Below are 21,407 nucleotides of genomic sequence, written 5' to 3' on the forward strand. Positions count from 1 at the left end.
GATGCCGCCCACCCTGTTCCAGAAGCTCTTCAACAAGAAGCACGGGCTGATATCTCCGGCCAGGGACGCCAGGGACGACTGTGTCTTCAGGTAACCGGGACGGGGCCGCCCTTCTCCTCCCCTCGCCTGAACTTCTGCGCCGAGCTGCCCTGCGCCCTGCCCCGCGGGAGGGCGGGCTGCGGCCCCTTCCCACGCAGCCCCCGTCCCGCTCGGCGGCTGCCCGCGCTGCGGCGGGGCCGCTCGGCGCGGCTCCCCGGCTCTCCTCAGCCGCGCTCGTACCGCTGGTCCCAGGCTCCGTGCCCCCGCCCTGCCGCGGGGCCGCCGAGATGCCCCGGCCCGGGCCCCTCAGGCAGGCGCTGGGCGGGAGCCCCCCGCGGCCGCCACGTCGGGGCTGCCTCCCCTCACTGCTGCCTCCGCCGCCTGGGGCCGCGTCTCCTCAGAGCTGGGTCGTGCCTCCCCCTCCTCCCTTCCCCGGGCTGCCTCCCCTCAAGGCGGCCCCTCACACCGCGGCCCCCCCGCCTCGGCCCAGGCAGCCCGCAGCCGAGCGGGGCTCAGCCCCAGGTCGGCCCGTCGCCGCCTTTCCGTACGTTTCTCCCGGTCGCGCTCAGGGGCGGCCGCCGCTGGGGCGGGTGTGGGGCCCCCGGTCCCCCGCAGCTCCCTCTGGGGATGCTGCCGGCTGGGGCGTGAGGGGGGGTAGAGGAGGGGAAGGCGCCATTCCGCCTGAGGCGGGCAGGCGGGTTGCCATCCCCGGGCAGCGACCTCGGAAACGTGGAGGAAGGGGGAGAGAAAAACGCGAAGTTTTGGGCGCTGCCGAGAGAGGTGCGCGCAGGGTTTCTCGTGAAATCTGCCCTGCTGCAACCGCAGCGAGACCGGATCCGCCGAGGGGGGCCGAGCACGATGCGGGGAGGCAGGAAAGGCAGCGGGGCCGGGGGCTGCCGCCTCACGAAACCCCAGAGCTGGGCGGGGGGCTGCCGCCTCACGAAACCCCTCGGCTGGGCGGGGGGCTGCCGCCTCACGAAACCCCTCGGCTGGGCGGGGGGCTGCCGCCTCACGAAACCCTTGAGCTGGGCCGGGGGCTGCGGCCTCACGAAACCCCTCGGCGAGGCTTCGGTGGCGGCTCTGCCTGGGTTTGTGGGAGAGGCACCGCTTGCTGCTTCTGCACCGGGGCCTAGAAACTACCCAGGGCCTCCCGGGGGGTTGGTTGGCTTGGAAGCAGGTAGGTTTTGTGGCTGTAAAACAGGCGTTGTTCCATGGGCAGATAATGATTACAGTGGAGAGGCGATGCAGCCCTGGTCCTGGCTGGCGGCGTGAGGAGGTAACCTGCAAAATCAATTTAAAGCTCTCCGAGCCTGTGCCTGGGATGCACACGCAGCCTGCTTCCTCAGCCAGAGCAGCACACTTGTTGAAGCACTTCTAACAGTGCGGGAAAACTCTCCTCCCACCCGCTGCCTCGAAAGGTATTGCTTACAAATGATCGGCCCTTGGGTGGCTCTGTCAGGGCGCATCTCTGGCTGGTGGGTTGCACTGTACAGGTGGGATATTCCTTCCAGCTGCAGTGATGCAGTTTGCAGGTTTCGGTGTTTAATAGTGTACCTGGAGCAGTTGAAGCGTCACAGTTTCATAGACTAGTCTTTCTGTGTCCTGACTGAGTTGGGACACGCTCCTGACTGCTACCTGAAGTCTGGTGCTTCAGCTGCTAGCACGTATCCTTTGGAGACACTGAGCATAGCCATTCGCACGCCTTGGTGAAGCTGGTTTACTGTGAAGGTGGATCCCCTCTGTAATGATCTTCAGAAGACAAAGTGTTTTAATGATGTCCATGTCATTTTTGAAGTTGGCTTAATACTGGGCTCAGACCTCATGGTGGGGAAGGGGTGCTGGGGCTGCTCTGTATTGTTGTGTTGCCCTTTCCCCCCCACCCTTTAAGACATCTGTTAGTGATGGATTTGTATAGCAGGCTGATGGTTAATTCAACAGCTGCGGTGCAGACCCTGTGGTAGAAACTTGAGGATCACGGCTGTGTTGAGAGGAGTGAGAGGGAGTACTGGCAGGGTCTCCTCTCTTCACCTGCATCTCTCTGTGACAAGCTGGATGCAAAGCTTGAAAAAGAAACCTCATGCTGTCTGCTCTTACCCTTCTCCGTTTATGTAGTGCTGTTTCGCTTTGTGATGTGAACTGTCAGCTGGTAAGGAGTGAATTTGCAGCCTTTTGGGTTTTTTTTTCTTTGGCAGACCCACAGATGTCAGGAGGAGGCTGACAGCTCTTCTGACTGAGGCTTTGGGGGATGGGAGACCTGGCTCTTGCTTAGGCAACATGCCTAGAGGGCATCTGTATTAGTCTTCAAAAAATAACACGTGGCTCTCCTAATGGCTACTCTCATTTTCCAACTGGGGATAAGCCCTTAGTTAATCCTCACTATGTATGGTCAGTTACCAGTGAAACTTTTGGATAATACACACAATAAAGATGTTTGTTTATTGCATTTGGGTCTTCAGAGACTGGAAACAAGCACTCAGCGTTTTTAGGCTGTTCCTGGTTCCAGTAAACCTGAAGGCAACAGTTCCAGTGGGGCAGGGTTGTGTTTATGGATTGATGTATGATTATCTGTTTATGTTCTAAAGAACAGAACACTTTCCAAATATTCTGAGCCCTGTTATTTCTGACTTTTAGCTTTGAAAGCTTGGTCCTCTTTCTGAGGAGGCTGTGTAGAGCAACCATAAAAAAATACATAAATTATTTTAATAGATTCTGTGAATAATATGTATTTATAGATAAAAGCCCAGTTATTCTGGCAGTGACATCAGTATGGCAGAACATTTAAGGATGATTTTGATGCTTGTTCTTTTTCTGACCGTGAATATGTTTTGCATTTCCATCAGGCTTATTGCTAAAATTTACCAGGGCATAAATTCTATTTAACCCAAGCTTACAGTGTGTCAGAAAATTAATACTTCTCAGGGAAAATGTATTTTGTTTAGTTGTTTGGTTTTTTTGTGTTGTTTTTTTCCTGCCCAGAATCTCTTTCTGTGCTGTGAGTGTGTGAAATTTTGAGCCTGGGTCTTGCCAAACTGTAAAAAACTTCAGAACTAGGTGCTGGACAGGTTAATGGTTCTAATGATGTAAAGTACCAGTCTGTCATGTATATGTGTGTATATGTAATATATAGCATGCTCTCTCTATATATATAGCTAATATATATAATATAGCTAATATATAAATTATATATAGCTAATATACATTATATATATATATATTAGCAGTTTCTTTTACAGAAGAAGCCTTAGGAAGTCACAGGAGATCCCCTACTTGTTAGTATTGTTGCTCTTCAGTTTAACCAGGGCAATTGGCAGGCTTGGCCCTGAGACTGAGATCTCTCAGTACAGCTTGATATTCACATGGTGAAGAATATTCAGACCTTCAGCAGTAAAATCTGTTTACAAGAACCACAGAAGCACCTGCAAGTCTTCCAGAGAGGAGACGAATCTAAGTTCCAAGGTGTAGAGTAGGCTCCTGCTGCAAATGCTGCTCACGTGAGTGGATTTTCCCTGCGGGTAACTTTTACTATAAATAGGAGCTCTTGGCCGTATTGTAGCATCTGGCACTGGTGGCTGCTGGTGACAGGAGAGCTCAGCCCAGGGTTGGGCTCTTGCAGTTAGTAGGAAGACGAGGTTTGGGGTGTGTTGTTACAAAAAGAATACTTTGGTTCTGAAGTACATAAAGCTGTTCACAGAAGTGTGTGTGGCACGTGTCTAAAATGTGTATACACCTTTAAATAGCACCTTAATTAACTCTCTTCCACAATTCTCTTATCAGTTTCCCCAATAAAATGGAAGAATTGTAGAAAAACTTGGTTAAACTAAGCAGAGGCACCCAGACGTTGCTGCTAAATATTACAGGGGCATGCAAAGTACACTACTGCACCTTTACCTTATGGACTGCCACAGATCCTGATTTCAGCTACTCTTTCTGGCTTTGCAGGGGTCTGCTTCAGGGCTTTGGGGAAGAGGGAGCTGCTAAACCTCTAACCAGCTTTCTCTTCTTCAAAGCTGGCTCACTAGCATGAGCCCAAAGCTCGGTAAATGGCTGAGAGGTCGCAGGCTTTCTGTCTTTGTTGTTGAGCTGTGTGGGCAGCCTTGCCAAGGGTAAATACAGCTGTAAGGACTGCAGTGGTGTTTTTGCAGGAGAGTGTGTCTGTTGAGGTAATAACTGGGCTTGGAGCACGGTTCACCTACTGTGGGGGGAGAGGGATGGTCCCGTGATGCTGAACGATGGGACTGGCACATTTGGGGGTTGTATGGAGGAGGGAAACGTCCTGGGTTTTTCCATCTTGTGTACAAAGTTCAAATACTCATTCCCTTGTATCTCTAGACATCCTTCCCACCTAGCTGGAGGATAGAGGCAATATTAATTAGGAGTTCTTCTTAGACTAGAGCTCAATAAAAGTTTCAGTGTGTCTCCTTTTTTTCGGTTGTTGTTCTAATCTGGGGAGCTCTAAAGAACCATCTCCCCCTGCGGGGCATTCCACCGATCTTTGCAGACTGTTTTGATCTAGTTAAAGCACCTGCTGTAGAGGTACAGCTGTGTGATAATTGTTAAAGCTTGAAAGAACCCCTTCCAGGGTTGAGCCTTACAGCAGTATCTTTGGGCACATTCTTCCTTCGGGGCTTTGCTTTGGTTATCTGGGTGCTTTTGAGGCACAGGGATAACTAACTTAAAACGTTCTTTTCTTTATTTATGGAGAAGGGTGTTTTTGGTCACCCTGGAAGTGTGCTTTCTGTAACATGTGCTGCTGCCTCCCTGTTGGGAGCACAGCTTGCCAGGTTCCTGAGATACACCCGGCCTAAGGCTGGCTGCAAAGAAGGATTTCCTGAACTCTGCCTAGGCAGGTATCCCCCTTTGTGTTCTCTGTGTGACTTTAAATGGTATCCTGAGATTTGGTTCCTTTCACATAGCTTTTGGCAGTGGGATTCATCAAGGGAATTGCAATAAACCTCCAGTCAGAATTGGGTGGCACGATGCAAAGATGCTTCACGAGCCAGTCCCTCCGCAGACCTGCTGTTCTTGTGCAGTACAAATGGGATATGCATTCTTACCAAGCGTAATTGCTGCTTGAACCAGGAGCTAATTTCTTGAAATAAACTGTGAAATGACTCTGAGACACCTAATGACATGTAGCTGGGGACTTCTTACTGTAAGGTGAAGGAGGAACATGAAAGTTGTCTTTACATCGATTTTTCCAGTCGAAATTTTACCCACAAAACTTCTTGGTAAGTTTTCACACTATTTTTGAAGGTGACTAGTGCTGGTGACGTAGATGAGGAGGTGGTGTTCCAGGGGCTGCTTTGTGTTTGCTCCTCCTGTGCTCAGACCACACAGATTGCCACGCTGCCTTCCATTTTTAAGGTGAGATGCCGAAGGAGTTCAGAGCCAGTGGTGCCTGGACACCGTAGTATCATCAAACAGCCAAACTGATAAACCCTCTGCCAAAATCCGTACTGAATTCACCTTCCACAGCACACAGGGTATCCCACCCCACCCAGTCAAAGCAGGTAGCTTTGTGTACAGCCCGCCTGAGCCCGGGGAAACAGACCTCTTCTTACCCGGCTTGTGAGCAGTGCAGCTGGCAAATTCGTTATCCCAGCAGCGCCGCACGGGGCTTTGTAAAGGTGTTCCTCACTGATAGTGTCAGTGCATCCAGCCAGGCTCACCAAAACCTGCTCCTAATGACATAGTGTGTTCTGGTAGTTGTTCATGGGTGGTGTTCTGCACGTCTTTCACCAGTAGTTGTAAAACTCCTGGGATTTCACCACCTCATCGTCTGTCCTCACAAAGAGCTTTAGCTGGACATCATTTTACAAGGGCTCCAGCTTTTCATCGTTTCCAGTTATCTGGTTAATTGAAAAAGCTTTTGTCTCATAATTCTTAAACTATTCAAATCCTTAAACATCACAAATGTTCTTGTGATTTTTATTAAGTTTGTTTCTGCCCTTTTAACATCCCTTCAGTTGTTTTTTTATTAAAAAATCCATCTCCTGTATCTCTGGAAGAGTTTTTGGCTTTTTGGTTGTATTCATTAGCTTGAGTGTAGCAAGCTTTAATAAATATTTCACTTTGATTTATGCATGGTTTTCTCTATTGCTATGATGACTTTGGCCTGTGCTTTGAAATATATTGCTGTTTCCTAAAGTGCTGCTTTTTGCCAAATTCTGTTTTGTGTTTCCTGTCATCTGAGCTTTTATGTACCTTCTAGTGCTTTAAGCCAACTTTCATCTTGGAAGCAGAGGCATACAAATTAATAGGTTCCAGTAAGCACCTCTGGAGCACGGAGAGAGTTTGGACAATTTCTGCTGAAGGGGCTGTTCTCCAAGCCCTCCTTGATACCACTCTGTAGGTCTCCAAGTGCTTCTCCAGGTGAGCATGTGTTGCTGCTGAAAGATCCATTGTGTCCTTGAAAATGATATGCTGGCTTTGACTAAGTGCTGCAACCTGTGTCTGTGCAGTGCTGGAAGGAGCTGCACATCAGAGGGTTGGTGGTCCAGCCAGTGATGGTTACTGTGGTCAGATCAAAAGGAATTAACTTGGATCAGTACCCCTGTCATGTTTGGTGCATGTGAGTGCAGAGAATGACCAAGTACTATGAAAATGGCTGGGGTGCTTGTGCCCACCTGACAATTTTTCTTGGCCACCTTACAATTTTCCTTGGAAAATTCTCCTCTGCCCTGGTGGGAGCACACTCTGCCTGGCCCTCAGGTTAGGGCTTCACTTCAGGTTCTTCCCACTGCCTGTGGAACAGGGAACACGGGGAGCGGAGCAGAAAAACCCTCTGCTTGGTTTTCCATCTATTATTTTTCCAAAGGACTAAAGGTAAAAAAGAGCTACCACCCTGGTTAAGGTTCACCCTTACTGCCTTTCACACTGGCATCTCCCAGGGTGGCTGGGATCTTGTGCTGAGTTGGGAAGCTGACATCACGAGGTCATGCTGCTAGTAGTGGGCATCACGAGGTTGGTGCTGTCTGTGTGTGTTCAGCTTCCTCCCCCTGGGATGGCACAGCTTGTCTGAGGATGGCCTGTGGTCTCCTGCCTCGTGAAGCTGCTCTTGGAGCAGTCGTGTTCTTAGTTCCCCTTCCAGCTTTTCAACTCCTTCCTCTAACGTAGAGACCTTTTAGAGGAGCGGCTGTAATGAGTGAATCATGTTGTGCTTTTTTACCACTGGGATCTCTGCTGGTCAGGCCTTTGGGCTGTGGGTCTGGTTTGGATCTTACCAGCTGCTCAGTTGAATCTGATTTTACCCTGAGATTTTCCTGGTTTTCCAACAGTACAAGCCAGACAAGTGAGTGTGGTAGTTTTCCCTCTGGGAGGCATGGATGTCTGCTGTCCTCTCCCCTGTGGGTTTGACGCAACAGAGCTGAGACAGATCCTGCTTCTCTGCTTGTTCTGTGGAGACACAGTGAGCTGGCCTGTCATCTCCACGGTGGGAGAAAGAGTGTACTGACTTCTTGCCACGGTTTCTCTGTGTTTGAAAACGTGTCCACAGGTGTCCTAGAGTAAAAATGCTTCTTTACACTTTGGTTATGCTGGGAAGGGTTGTAAGAAGGTGTTTCTGGAAGCTTAAGGGTATTGTTTCTTCCCCTCCTTCTCATGGAACCATAGATGTGCCAAGAAAGAGCACAGGCTGTACGTGCGGGTTGGTCTCCTCTGAGGTCTCCCTTCTTTTCTGAAACAATTCCACCATTGGTGTTTTTGAGACATATAAACACACCTTCAGTCACATGTTGTAAACCTCGCTCTCCTGGGATGTTCAGCTCCTCTGGTTGACTGATGGACTGTCCTTGAAGTGTTCTCAGAGCTTTATCCTTTGTGTGTCTGAGTTACTGTATGCTCATGGTGACAGCTTGGATGGATTCAGGCTTCTGTTCTGGAATAAACTGGTCCAGTGTGACTTGGAGCCTGGAACTTGTGTTGTAATTTTGGCCGAACGCTGGAGGTGACCACTTCAGAAGCGTGTTTTATGAGTGGAAAGTAACGCACATGGTGGTTTCATGCTCAGAGGCCGCGTTCCCTCCTGTTGCTACATCTGGAGGAGAATGTCTGCACGATCACATGTTGGTGAGTAACGTCAGGAAAAATGCAGAGCTCAGTTGCACCAGCGAATCCACAGCATGATTGTGCTGGGCTTCCAAACTCGGCTGGGAGCAAAATTTGTCTCCAAGGACAAATTGGAGTTTGTGGTATAGATAGAGAACTTTATTCTATAAAATATCTGCTGGAGGGAAGAGAAGTTATGCCCATTAAAAACAGGAAGTAATTTTAGTCATCTGTAAATAACTTGCTAATGTGCCAGCTACTCCACCTCCCTCTGAGTAGTAACAGAATTCATGTATGGGAAATACTCCTCTGGAAAACCTCATTTGCACAAAATACACACGTGCTGCTTCTGTGCCTGAGGAATGTGACCGTAACAGTCACAGCCGAAAGGGGCATTTCTCTCTGCAGGATTAATCACTTCTTTCTAAAAATACATGCCCAAATGTGCTCTGCTCCACAGAAGTGTGAACGGTAATTATGCAGCCTTTGTATCAGAAAGGATTTATTTATTTTTGCAACAATGTGTTGCGCTGTGGCTTGGTGCTCAACCCAAGCTTTTAATTAAGGTAATTCTGCACATTTGCGTAAGAAGTGCCACCTTTTTCTTCTCTGACACCGATAGCTTCTGCAGATAGTATTATTCGGGGTACAATACACCACGGGGAAACTTGTTCAAACATGTGAATTGCAGCACAAAATACTACACAGACAGCACACAGAATATTGATGGGGTGTGTGTAGCATGCAACCAGGAGTACAGAGTGTTTCCTAGCCCTTACCAAGTGATTTAACTTCTGGACTTCAGTGGTTTGGCTGCACATGAAAGCTCTTTGTTTTAAACAGTCTTGCCTGATGCTTTTGTGGAGATAATCTGGGTGTCCTCTGGCTTTTGTGTCTTTTACCTAACTTTGAAGCTATGGCTTTGTGGGACTCCAGTTTTGTCCATGTGGGGACACTTTGTGGTGATGCCAGTGTCACTTGGTAACCAGAGGCTCGGTTGTACACACCCTGTGTTGAGTTCAGCCCAGTGATTCTCCAGGCTCGGTTGTAGCCTTCGCTGAAGGCAGTGATCTTGAAGCGTGGCGATGATCACACACCACCGATCATGCTCTGTCCCTCCAGGATGTTTCCACAACATCATCAACAGTGAATTTGGCCTAAAATAGGTAAAATGCATCACAGGAACAATTGTATTTCCATTAATGCAGGTCCTGCTCATGCCCTGTGCGTTCGTGGCATTTGACACTCCTCCAGATCTGCACGTGCCTCACTAGCAGCGTCTTCAAATGTCTTTCCTTTGCTCCAGCCAAAATGTCAACAAAACATAAAGCTCGTAATAGCACCACAAACCCTCTACCATTTCAGTTCGTGTGAGATATAACTGGAAAGAGACAGGAGCCAAATTACTGTTCTCTGCCATCTGTTTTAGTTGATAAATGAAGAAGCCTTGAGCTCAGTTCAACCCTGACTTTAGGTCCTGGCACTGTGCCTGTTGAAGCCAGAGCAGTATCTTCATCCCAGTTCCTGTGTCGTTTTCCACTTGAGGAGAGAGAAGGTCCGTTGGCTGGCTGAGCGTTGCCTGCTGATGTGGTGGCTTTGCTCTATGCTTTCTCTGTTTTTGTTTTTACCCTCAGCACCTATGGAGATGGTGGCTCACACAGCGCTGGTCTCACGCTCTCCTCTTAGTAATTTCTGAACCTTTTGGTTGACTTCAGTCGTGTGTGGTGGAGACTGTGAGGACTGAAGTCTGAGTGAGCTGAGTTTCTGTAACTTCACTGCAAAATCCTGCATGTGCTGTTGGGTGCCTCCTGCCCTTTAGTACCCGTGAAGCTCTGGGCTACACCTCCTTGTGTCGCTCTTTCCAGTGGGCGCATCATCAGAGATGTGGGGACAGCCAGAGCACGGCCATACTGGAAGAAGACAGTAGACATGTGGTTTCATAGGCTGCTCAGGGAACAGCTGTAGTGTGACCACAAGAAAGGCCAGTCCCGTGCCGCTGTGAATACCAGAATATCAAAATCTCTGCTGAATTATTCTCTTCTCTAGCTAGTACTAAAGTAAACACTGCTACAGACCCCTGTTTCTCTTGCCTCACGTGTGTTCATTGCTCAGCTTTATGCCTAGGAAAATCAGCCCTCCAAAGAGCGTGGACTCTGTGCTTCATTGGTCATGTTTGGGGGTCCAGCGTGAAGGGAGGGTAAGTCAGAAGGAAGCATGCATGAGCAGTTACCCGAGGAACAAGCTGTCAGACAAGAATGAGTCTTGTTGGGATTTCTGCCTCCCCCAGCTCCAAGAGGGAACTAGAAGATGCTCTCGTTGAGATGGCTGAATGGTTTGTTTACTCCTTTGCATGCCAGAAATTGGTAGAAAACAGCATTGGTTCAGGTGTTAATGAGAAGTAGGTGCAGGTGATGAGCTGCCTGTGGTTGTGTGTGTGGAGAACAGAGGCTGCAAAACAGGGGGGAGCACACTCCCCTTCTCAGAAACTGTTCTAGTTGACTGACGTTATCTGAACATCTGAGAAGCTGGTAAGGAAAAAGCCTGCCAGAATTTTCTTGTTCCTACAGGAAAAAAATAACAGTATTGCCCCCTGAGCTGAGTGAAAGGAATGCCTGAAAGGTTAGGCCAGTGAATTGGGGCTTAGTAGTGCTAACCGTGTTTCTGTTTGAAGGCAGCCCAAACTCTGACATACAGCTTAAAGAGTCAGACAGAAAAAGGTGGTTGTGCTTTTTTTTTTTTTTAGTACTTAAGCATATTTCAGCTGCTGTGAGTTACTGGAAATTACTCTACTTACTTAGTAGAAAAGGAAATTGTTCTACTGACAGCATGGAGAGCCAAGAAGCTGTGAAAATGAGCATGTTGGTTTCTTAACTACGTGTGTTTTCTAGTCCTACAAGAGATGCTAATCGTGAACTTGTGACCTGTTTTTTTCCAAAATAGACATAATTAAAAACTGTGAAATTATAAAAAAATCAAAGCAACTTAAATTCTTAGGAAACTGTAACAGAATTAGATCTGTACATAAACAGAAATGTTATCAAACTTTTCTTACTGCTTTACAGATTGATTTACTTTGTTTATATTTTAGTGTTTTTTTCCTGCTATTTTATGTGCTGTCATCTTCAAATTAATTATTCTGGTTGATCTGGAAGTGTGCCTTTTAAAATCTGTCATCAGATTAATCTTTTTCAATTCAAGAATGCTCAGAGCTGCTAACCAGCTTCTGTTGGTGTGTTGTGTGAGACTTTCTTATGTTGGGGTCAGGCAATAAGATGCTGGGTGTTAGATTTTTATTTTTTTTAATGGGTTTTTATCTTTTTCCCACCTGGATTTGGTGTGCATTTGTTTAAAGGCTGGTCTTTTTTGTTAGTATCCAGCAGGACAAATAGCTAAATTGCACTTGTGAGATGACATTAGTCCAGATGGACACTTCAGAAGAAAAACATGCAAGATAAAGTAATACTTTCTCGTGGTTATTGTTCTTTATGGATAGAGAAAAGAGGAAAACAAAATGATCACCACAGTTCTAAGACTTTTGGTTTAGGATTTAGAGGGGTACTAGGTGCTGTATAGGCATAAGTAAGATATGAGCAACAGAAGAGATGAAGCAGCTTTTGAAAGCTATGGTCTTTATTTTCTTTCCCTTTTTTCTTGCTCACAAACAGAGCCTGTTCCCTGCTATCACGGGGCTGGGAGCGGCTGGAGACCACCACTTCTGTGTCTTAATGGAGAGAAGGGGCTGGAGCTGGTAGGTGGTCTGGCTCCACCTTCTGCATAGCAGCAGTGAAGCAGAGGGGTGCAGTGGGCTTATATTTGGAAGGTATAACATGAACAACGACAGCTGCGAAGTACAAAAATTAAGTCAGGCTGGAAAGGCTGGTTATGAAGTGAGTGTAATGAGTGTAAATTGGTAGCACGTTAAGAGTGGCTCTGTGTTCAGGAAGATAGATGTGCAAGTGTAGTTGGAAGCAGTTGGATGGTGCTGATGTGATTTGGTGCATACATTTTATGGGATTCTTTGTGCTTGGTGTTCTCTGAGCCTCCTGGTGCCCTCCCTCTTCATCACTGCCCCTGTTGTCTGCTGCTCTGCACGAATATTTACACTTAAACATGCACAGGGAGAGAGGAAGAAAAGACTTGGAGCACAGCTTACTTTCCCTTCCATCTTTCTCTTCTCCTCTTAGTTTTATCCTGAGACCTGCAGCGTTCCTACTCCTTCCTGAAAATTTCCCCTGGGTGCTGTACGGTCCCCTCCTCCTCCTGCCACAAGCAGTAGGGTGCATCCTGTTTGGGGTTACTGGTATGTCACTTGAAATGACATGGGCTAGTATGAGAAGGGGAAAGGGAAACAAATGGCCAACTGAGTGATTACTGTGCTCCTTTCAGAAAAAAAACCCAACCCAGCCAAACAACCCAGTCCAAACTGTCCTGGTGGCATTGACAGCTACTGCTGTCCAGCACATGAGCCCTTCTTTCCTGTTGATGCTGCAGAATAAATAGCTTCATGTGGTGTTGTTATGGATTCACAGCAGGATGCCTACAGTGCCAGGCTTCTTGGGGTTCCTGCGTCTTACAGATGCTCCTGTGGACAGACTGAATAGGGTGAAAAAAGAGGCAAGGAAATAGTTCTGAATGAGAAAAAAGCTGAGTCTGCCACTGCAGAGGAGGAAGTAGTAAACGTGTGTGTGTGGGGGGTGTTCATGTTAGACAGTGGTACGTGAGCTACAGAAGGTGCAAGAGCTGATGCTGAGCTGCTGGGAGTTGGATGGGAGATGGCTGGTTCTGCTGCAAGCCCAGCGCAGTCCCTCTAGGAAACAGGCAGGTGTTGCCCCAGCCGCATCTCTTGGCAGGCTGTGTCGGCTGGGAGTGCCTGGAACTGCCTTCTCATCAAATTCGTTACCACCAGCAAAAAGGGGCTTATTGAGCATACACGAAGTCTATCTACATATCTATCTATCTATCTCTTGATTAAGTACAGCCTCTTGCAGTGGAACAATGTAGGTTTTATCAAGCGTTTCTGTTGATTCTGTGAGCTGCGAGGCAGAGCTGGAGTGTGTGTTCCAGCTCAATCCTGCGATAAGGAAGGTGTGTGTTTGGAGGGAGTTTCAGTGTTGATATCCAGGGAGGGCATGCCGAAGTGAACCTGCAATTTCTTTATCACAGACCAGGACTTCTAGCAGGAAGAAAAGCTGTGTGGATACGTAGGGCTTGTTTTCAACAGATGCTCAGAACCTGTGGAGCTTCCACATCGACTTGACCAGTTCAGCTGTTCTGAACACCTCTCCAGATGAAAAATTGTGTTTAAAAAGTTCATTTTGTTTAATCATTTCAGGGCAGTGGCCAGTCCTATGCTCTATATCCCATTCCTTCTGTTCCCAGAAACCCAAGGCTGTGAGCATGTAGCGAGACTTAGAAAACCAAAGGGGAGAGATGAACCGTGAGAGTAGAGAGCTCAGTATGGCAGTGAGCAAAGCACACTATTGCAAACCCAGTAGAGCACTGTGTTAGGCTTGGTTTAAAGGCTAAACAGCTCCTTTAAAATCAGAGAGACTGCTAGCTACCTGGCAGCTAAAAGCATATTTAAGTGCTCTTCTGCTTTGGGTAACCAAAGCATTTAGGACTTCACAGTTGTAGTGCATTTGCTTGTTAGGTGCTAGGATGTGCTGTCATTCTGGCAGGGTTTTTTCAGATATTGTATGAATTTGTATGGATATGTAGCTTGTTTGTTCAAGCATCTGATTTTTATTTGTCCTCATGTCCTTATGAGTTACATAAAAGTGAAGTCAAGCAATGCCTTTAGTGTCTGCTCTATATAGATCTACCTGAAATAGTTTCAGGTCACCTTTGCATGCTTAATTTGGAAAACAGTTGAGCAGCATGACTCTTGCCTTGGAGAATTGAGCAGTCTGGGCTCCTCAAAGTAGTCTTGGGGCTCTTGCAATATCTACGCAAATAAAGATCTCATCCCTTCTGCAAATTAAGTAGGGGCCTGTTTGACTTGTAGAGCCAGTAAGGGAGGGATGTACGGTCCATGTGTTGGAGCTAAGGCAGTAAAGTCTTCGCTCCTGAAAAGCAGCTGTAGGACAGAGCCAGTCCACCTAGATACTCATTAATGTTATCTGGCAGATCTGTGAAAGTGTAGCTAACTGCTGCTGGTTGGGAGCCTGGCAGGAGTTTGAAGCACAGTGAACTTCCTGGTTAGTAGTTCTGAGGGTTAACTCCAGGGGTTAGCTCAAGGCAGCCAGGCACAGAGCTGTCACGGAAGCGAGTAACCACTCTGCGTGCAGAAAGGCTGCAGGGTTGAGGCAAGCATCACATCAGAGTTGTGAAGGTGGTGGAGGATGCTCAGACCACAAGTGATGAACAGAGCAGTGTCAGATAGCTGTTGATTCATGGGGAGTATCTGTCATTAGCGCTCATGGGATATCCGTATAAATGAGCATCGTGTACAGATAGGCCAGCCTGGGGTTTCATTCCACAGATACGAATTTGTTCTACTTGTTGATACAATCATCCTCTGCCTTTAGTTTGCAGTTGTTCCCGTGTAACTGAGATGGAGTTTTTGGTGAAATCTGAGGGGGTAATAAGACTGAGTCAGCACTCTGCTTAAGCCATGTGCTGTACTTTAAGTATGTAAGTAGTTTGATTGCTCTTGATGAAACTGCTCATGTGCTTAGCATTAGCCATGTGTTTTAAATAAGTTGCTGATCCTGAGTCTATTTTTTTTTTAGTAAAATCTACACAAATGAGGGTGAGACTGCAAACACACAGTGTTTAAAATGCTGCAGTTCAGAGGTTTAAGGTAGTACTCTTCAGGTATCGGCACTTATTGCATTTTAGTGACACACTGATGTTAAATGTAGCCTTTTTTTGAAAAACCATCATATGTTAATTTGATCATCATACGTTAATTTTATGTGAGTGTCTTTATAAATGACCTGGGAACATAGCAAGCTGAAGTGCAATGTAGTCCTTTCCAGTGCCAGGCTTTAGACTGAAAGCAGCATTTTGGGATTATCCCTACGTCAAACCTGGGTTGAACTGAGTACATGCAAATAATTGTCTGCCAGCTCTTCCTATTACAAATATACACAGTTTGTGAAATTGGTTTACCATGTGCTGAAAATTTCTATGGTATTTTTAAAAGCTTGTTGCTATGGCAACTGGACCCCATAACAGGAAAGCTTTTTGGTAACAAGAGGGATAAGAAATTCAGTTTACAAGCAGGAATAAAGCCATAGCAAAATAGATTGTATTATTTTTTTTTAAAAAAAAAATCAAATGAACAAACCAATCCCTGAAGAAAGCCTGATACTCTGAAGCCGTTTGGACCTGGATTACCAGATGGAAAGGCACACCCTGCTCGCAGAGCTTGGCTGGGGAGCTTGCACTGCAAATGCTCAAGCTGGTCTCAGCTCTTACAGTGGAGGATAATAGGGGACTTCACAATAGCTGAGATGTCTCTTTTTTTTTCAACATGGAAAGGTTGAAGTGATTTGATGGTTTGGCTTATGGGCAAGGAAACATGAGTTTTGCTTCTCGGAACTGGATGTCCCCTTTGTGCTTTGCTAATACAGAAACTGGCAGAACAGGCATTACTTTTTCTTTGACGTTAGGGCTTGCAGCCCTGTTTCCTTGTGTCTCATGACTGAGTGAATCAACACCTAATTAAACAGTCACATGAGGGACAGAGTAAAAAGCAGCTCAGGCACTGATCATTGTGAGTCTTTGGAGAATAACTACTTACATCTGTCTTCCTCCTTCTCCAAGGAACCCTGAACAGCTGCAGCTTTGCTTTTTATTTTTACTCCCCAAGGGAAAAAAAGATCACGTAAACCTCAGCCGAAGCAATGCTGTCTGCAGAGAGATGACACCTGGGGCAGGGGGAAAGAGAAGGCTTGCAAGTACTGCACAAAACCTTGAGAAACGGGAATGATTTCAGTCTGTGCTGGGGATGACTTGGCTGGCAGTTTAACTGGGAATGCGAATGTGGCGCAAGGAAGTTCTGAGAGGTCTGGGAGGGTTCTTTGTATTTGTAATATTAGTTGTAATTCTTTTGCTCGCAGGGTGTTTTGAAGGGACCGTAACAATTGCTTTCCCATCTCTGAGTGGCAAATACTTGTGTGGAGATTTATTGGGCTCTCTCTCAATTATCACTCCGTCACAAGCGCAGCCACCTTAATCAATTACATGGACATGGCCTATGGCCAAGGAATGCTCAAATCCCCATGCCGCCTGCTCGTGCTGGATGGCTTTCACTGCCAAGGCAATGCCCCCCCTTTATAAAACACACGAAACGAGTATTACAGGATGTTTTAATCATCATAAGCAGATGGCTCCCTGCACCCTGACACGGCGGTGGGCTCCCTCCTGGCAGGTGGGACGCGCTGGGTCTGTGGCACCGGTTTTACTGCCATGAACCCGGTCTGGGCGCTCGGTGCGGCCTTCCCAGGCCGAGGATCTCCACCAGGGGTCATCCTGGCCTGCCGCCGCAAGGCCGGGGGCTTCGGGCCCGCTCCGCCGGCGGGCGCGGGGTCCGGGCCCGCAGGGACCGAGGCCTGGGGGCTTCGGGGCTCATCTCTGCTGGTGAATGCAGGGTCCTGCCCCCTGGGACTAAAGACCCTGGGCCTCAGGGCTCAGCTCTGCTGTGAACGCGGGGTCCTGCACCGAAGCCCACAGGCCTCGGTCCCTGGGGGCTCAGCTCTGCCGGTGAATGCAGGGTTCTGCCCCCAGGGACCGAGGTCCGGGGGCTTCGGGGCTCAGCTCTGCTGGTGAATGTTGGTATCTTGCCCCCCAGGGACCAAAGACCCCTGGCTTCAGGGCTCAGCTCCATTGTGGGTGTGGGGTCCTGCCCCCAAGGGACAAAGGCCTGTGGGTTCAGGGCTCAGCTCTACTGGTAAACATGGGGTCCTGCCCCCCAGGGACCAGCTGCCTCCTGGGACCATGGGCACAGCACCACCCCAGCTGCACAGCTTGTGGGGTAAAAAGCATGGCATGAAACAACGCAGCTGCTTCCATTCTAGTCCTTTAGCCTTTAAAAAGTTAGGGTTTTCTTCTTGTCTCTATCTTGTTTTAAAAAATGTTCTCTTGACTCAGTGTTGGTGCAGAAATCAGACGGCTTTAAGGCATAGCTGGAGCACACCAGCAACTCGTTCACACACCTTCCAGGTTACCTGAAATAATGTATTGGGAACCTCAGCTTCCACCTGTGTGAAAAGGAGAGAACTGCTCTAGTCCTTGCAGTTGCTGGGAACTGTAAAGGTCTTAAAGGTTCTTTAAAATGAAGATAAATACAGGGAATTCGATGTTTATTAAAAAATGAAAAATTTGGGATTTCTCAACCAACATATTCTTGTTACATTGGGGGTCATTGAAGGGTTTATTACTAATATTAGAATTGATAATGCTAGTGAAGCTATCTGTAGTGGTCCCTCTAAGATGTCTGTCTTTTAATGGCAACAGAGTTCTTGCAGTAAACCTTGACTCTAATATATACATCTTCTCTTCATTGTCATCTATTAACATCTGTGATGTCCAAAACAAAAAGCAGCAATTCACCAGTAAGTTACTTGTGGAAGAAACTTTGCATTAATACAGCTAAGCCTGTTTGGCTTTGTTCCGTCCAGCACTGTGAAGCAGGCACTTTTTATATCCTGTGAGTAATTCTCAACAGTGGTAGCTCAGATGTAACATAGAAGCTGGTTTTCAGGGTGAAGTTTGCTTTATTGTCTGGTGGAAACTCATGTATCAGGCAAAGATACATGCTTTTCATCTTGTCATTCACACTTGGAAGAGGGGATGGAAAGCAGGAATTAGTTTTATGTGTGGATTTAAGGATTGAAGAAGCTACCTAGACATCTCCGGAATTAACAGAGCATAAAGGGGGAAGAAAAAGACTTCTCAACCCTCCTCTGTTATGCTAGAAAAGCACAACTTCAGAAAATGCTTTATTTCCAAGGACTGTTTATGTGCAATTTGTATTGGAACTTTTTTCCTTCCCAACTTTTCATTAAACACACATAATGCTGAACTATTTACACTTTAATAGCTACAGCAAAGATTATTTTGCTCCGCACACTCGAGACTGCACAATAAAATAACTGTTTGGCTGGGGAAAATGCCCTCTTGTCTTGCAGTACCAGTTGGTATTATGGAGGTTTGTTCGGTGCCTTATTTATAGTAGATTGCAATTGGAAATGTGATACAAAACAAACACCAATGTTCCAGTAGCTTAACCATGCATCAGATTTTTACTTTGATAGTTATCTTTATTTTAAGCATCTTTTATCATGACTTGAAAAATTACAACAGCGAAGGGACAGTCAATCTGCTGAGGTATCAGCATCCACGGTCTTAAAAGAAAGATAATGTTCCATGTCACACCCTGCAGGAATGCTCCCAGGCAGATCCAGGGTTAGGCTGATGCTCCTTTATGCAGCCTGTAGAGACAGTTTATTCCAGTCATGAGACCTCTTGCTGCTAGTGAGAATATCCTGTGTAGGGAGAGTTTATAAACTTTGGTTCTCTCTTGATCTTTTTTTTTTCTGTTGTGGTTTTTTTATTTGGGGGGGGGGAGGTAGTTTTTGTATTGCACATGAAAAGCACTTTTGCTTCTATTTAAAAATCTGTTTTCCCTTAGAGAAAAGGAGGGGCTAGGATTTGAAAATCCTGCAGGTTGCTTGCAGTGATCTTTCTCATTGTTTTGGCTCTTGCTAAGCTTATGTTTGTGCCTGCAGGTCTGTGGTGCGTGCAGGTGTGTGTGTGTGTCCCTGTCACAGAGGGTTTATGCTTTGATGCTGCCCACTCTTCTTCAGCAGCAAGGAATTCCATGGACTTTTCTTTTTAGGGATACTAAAGTGCACAGAAATTATTATTTTTTTAATTTAGCTCAGTGGTAATCCTCCTAAGACAAGTATTTTGTAGAGAAATGGTATCCAAGTATTTCCAGTCAGATTTCAGGTAAAATCCTAATTGGTTTCCTCTCTTGTTGCCTGGTGTGGCTTCCAGTTCCTACCTTCCTGCATTACTAAGCAATAAACATTTCTTGGCTTGCTTACTGCTTCTTTGTTGTGTGTGTTTGCAATGTGTGAGGGAAACCTTCTTTCAGGAGAAGGACTAAAAAAGCTCGTTAAGGCAGTGGGGAACAGAAGTGAATCATTTCATTACTTTTTTAGCTTGTGGTTGAGTGAGCTGTTGTCTGCTTGGTTTAAAATTAGGAGCTTTATACCCAAAAGGTGTGTATGAGCTTTTACAGTAATTCTGAATGTCTTTAGAGATAAAATACAGTAGTAGCTAACTATTTTTTGCTTCTTTATGATTATGTTTAAGAACAAGCCAGAACCCCAGTCTGGTATCAGGGTCTGCACAGAACCCCTTGGGTGGGACGTCCTTCACCTTCATGGCTGCTCAGTGTGGCTGGAAACCACCACCCACATCTTTCCCATCTGCAGTCGGGTGGATGTCCATGGATACCAAAGTGCCCTCCCGGGATGTCCCTTGGAAGGTGATGGGCTAAGGCAGGGAATTTTGATCACTTTGTTTTTTTTAAACTTACTTTTTCTGACGCTAGGTGATATCAGCTCTGTGTTCCAAATTCAGATTCATGCACCTCCAAAAAAAAGAGAAAAAAGCCTGCACCTTTCCAAAGAGATAGACTATAATATTCCCTGCCAAAGCCAGATAGTGGTAAAAGAAGGACTTTTTTTTTTTTGGAACTGAAAAATCCCCAAACAAACTGCCTTTCTGGAGATATCTTTCAACAATAGATGCCACAGGCTGGTTACAAACCCCATAAAGTTATCACAGCATAGGTGAGAACAAGTCACTGTATCTGGATTACAACCAAATTTGCAATTACTTTTTTTTTTTTTTACTAAGCCTATTTAGGCCCATTTTAGGTTTTATTTTTATTCCCCCCCAACCAGTGCAGATGGGCAGCAAGGAGTGGCAGCCCAGCGCTGTGCTCTGCCCCTCTGCACGCCAGGCTGCTGTCAGCCGAGCAGGGTGGGGTATGGTTCCTGTGTTCCCCCATCCCTGCATAGCCTGAGCCTTGGCTGAACACGGCTTTGAGCCTGCAGCTGGCAGCCAGGAGGTTTGGAGCTGAGCACAGGCTTGGACCCAGGTTTGACATACCGTAGGTACGTCCGGGTGTGACTCACTGTCCTCAGAAATTTAGGATCAGGAGTTGTTTTGAAAACTTGCCTCCTGTGTTCCGGATCAGTAAATAGGTTGTTTGCTGTGCCTGGGTATATGCTGTGCCTAGAGAAAGGATTGGTGTGTGTCTAATCTGAGAGGCCTGCATGTTTTCTTGGATGTGGGAATGGTGACAGTGTGTTTGAACCAACACTGAGTATCCGCAGCCCTTCCTCAAGCAATAAATACTCCCTGATCTGGCTAAAGCTCTATTTACTCTCTGTACACTTTGAGTCTGTCTCTATTTGAAGAGAAATTCCTTCCAGTATTTTTCCTGGTCAGTTGTTGGATGGAGGCTGGGTCCACTTTCAAAGCACTTGTCTGTAATACGCATCAGGTTACCCTGAGGTAAAATGGAAACCTTAGATGTTACTCCTGTAAATAAATGTTTACATAATACATTGCTCTGAACTTCTCACCATTGCATGTCTAAGAAAAAAAGGTCACTTTTGACATCAGTAACCTTTAGAGAGTGATGCAATGCCACACAGGTAAAGAAAGTTACTGTGCACAGCACATTCCTTTCACTACATCAAGAAGGTAGCAGAGGTCAAACATTACTACTTACAACTCCCAGAGCTCGGTGTTTTAAGCTGTAAAGGGAAAATTTGGTTTTAAGGCATGGGTCCTGTAAACAGCACGTGCCCAACTTTGTTCATGAGAGTAGTTCCTTCGAATTCTCAGGTACTGCTTATATGTGAAGAGCCAGCTCTGTCATTTGTATTTTTACGGAGAAATTTTCTGTAAAAGAAAAGGTAACAGGTTTGGATGTGGAACCAAATAAGTATCTGTCTTAGTTTCACTCTGTGTGTGTCAAAACACTTGCCCAGCACCACACATAAAAGTATGACCTTCCTCTAAGTCAGCAGCAGGACTGCTGTTGTGTCAATAGGTTAAGGATTTCCCCCTGAACTTAATCCAGGAGATGTGTAGCTGAAGAGGGAGCTGCGTGTTCTTGGGAGGAATCCATCCCAGAGGGCAAAACATCAACAGGGCTGTTAGGATTGTTGGGTTCTGGGACCAGAGCCTGTGAGCAACTGCATCAGCTCAACCTCTCTGGGGTATAGGAGAATCATCCATGGCCCTAAACTTTGTGTTGTGGGAGGCAGTGGAACAGGAGATCCTGATGA

At 46.6% G+C, this 21,407-nt stretch overlaps 1 protein-coding gene across 3 annotated transcripts in view; it reads left to right on the forward strand.

The window, feature by feature from the left end:
- FNIP1 (folliculin interacting protein 1) overlaps window positions 1-21,407 on the forward strand; it is a 67,132-nt gene continuing 45,725 nt past the window's right edge. For all 3 annotated transcript variants that reach the window (XM_084268491.1, XM_084268492.1, XM_084268493.1), the window contains exon 1: window positions 1-90. In XM_084268491.1, coding sequence (XP_084124617.1) covers window positions 2-90 — 89 coding nt within the window. In that variant the 5' untranslated portion in view covers window position 1. The remainder of the gene's footprint in view (window positions 91-21,407) is intronic.

Source organism: Gallinula chloropus (assembly GCF_964237585.1).
Source record: "Gallinula chloropus genome assembly, chromosome: 10".
Classification (NCBI taxonomy): domain Eukaryota; kingdom Metazoa; phylum Chordata; class Aves; order Gruiformes; family Rallidae; genus Gallinula; species Gallinula chloropus.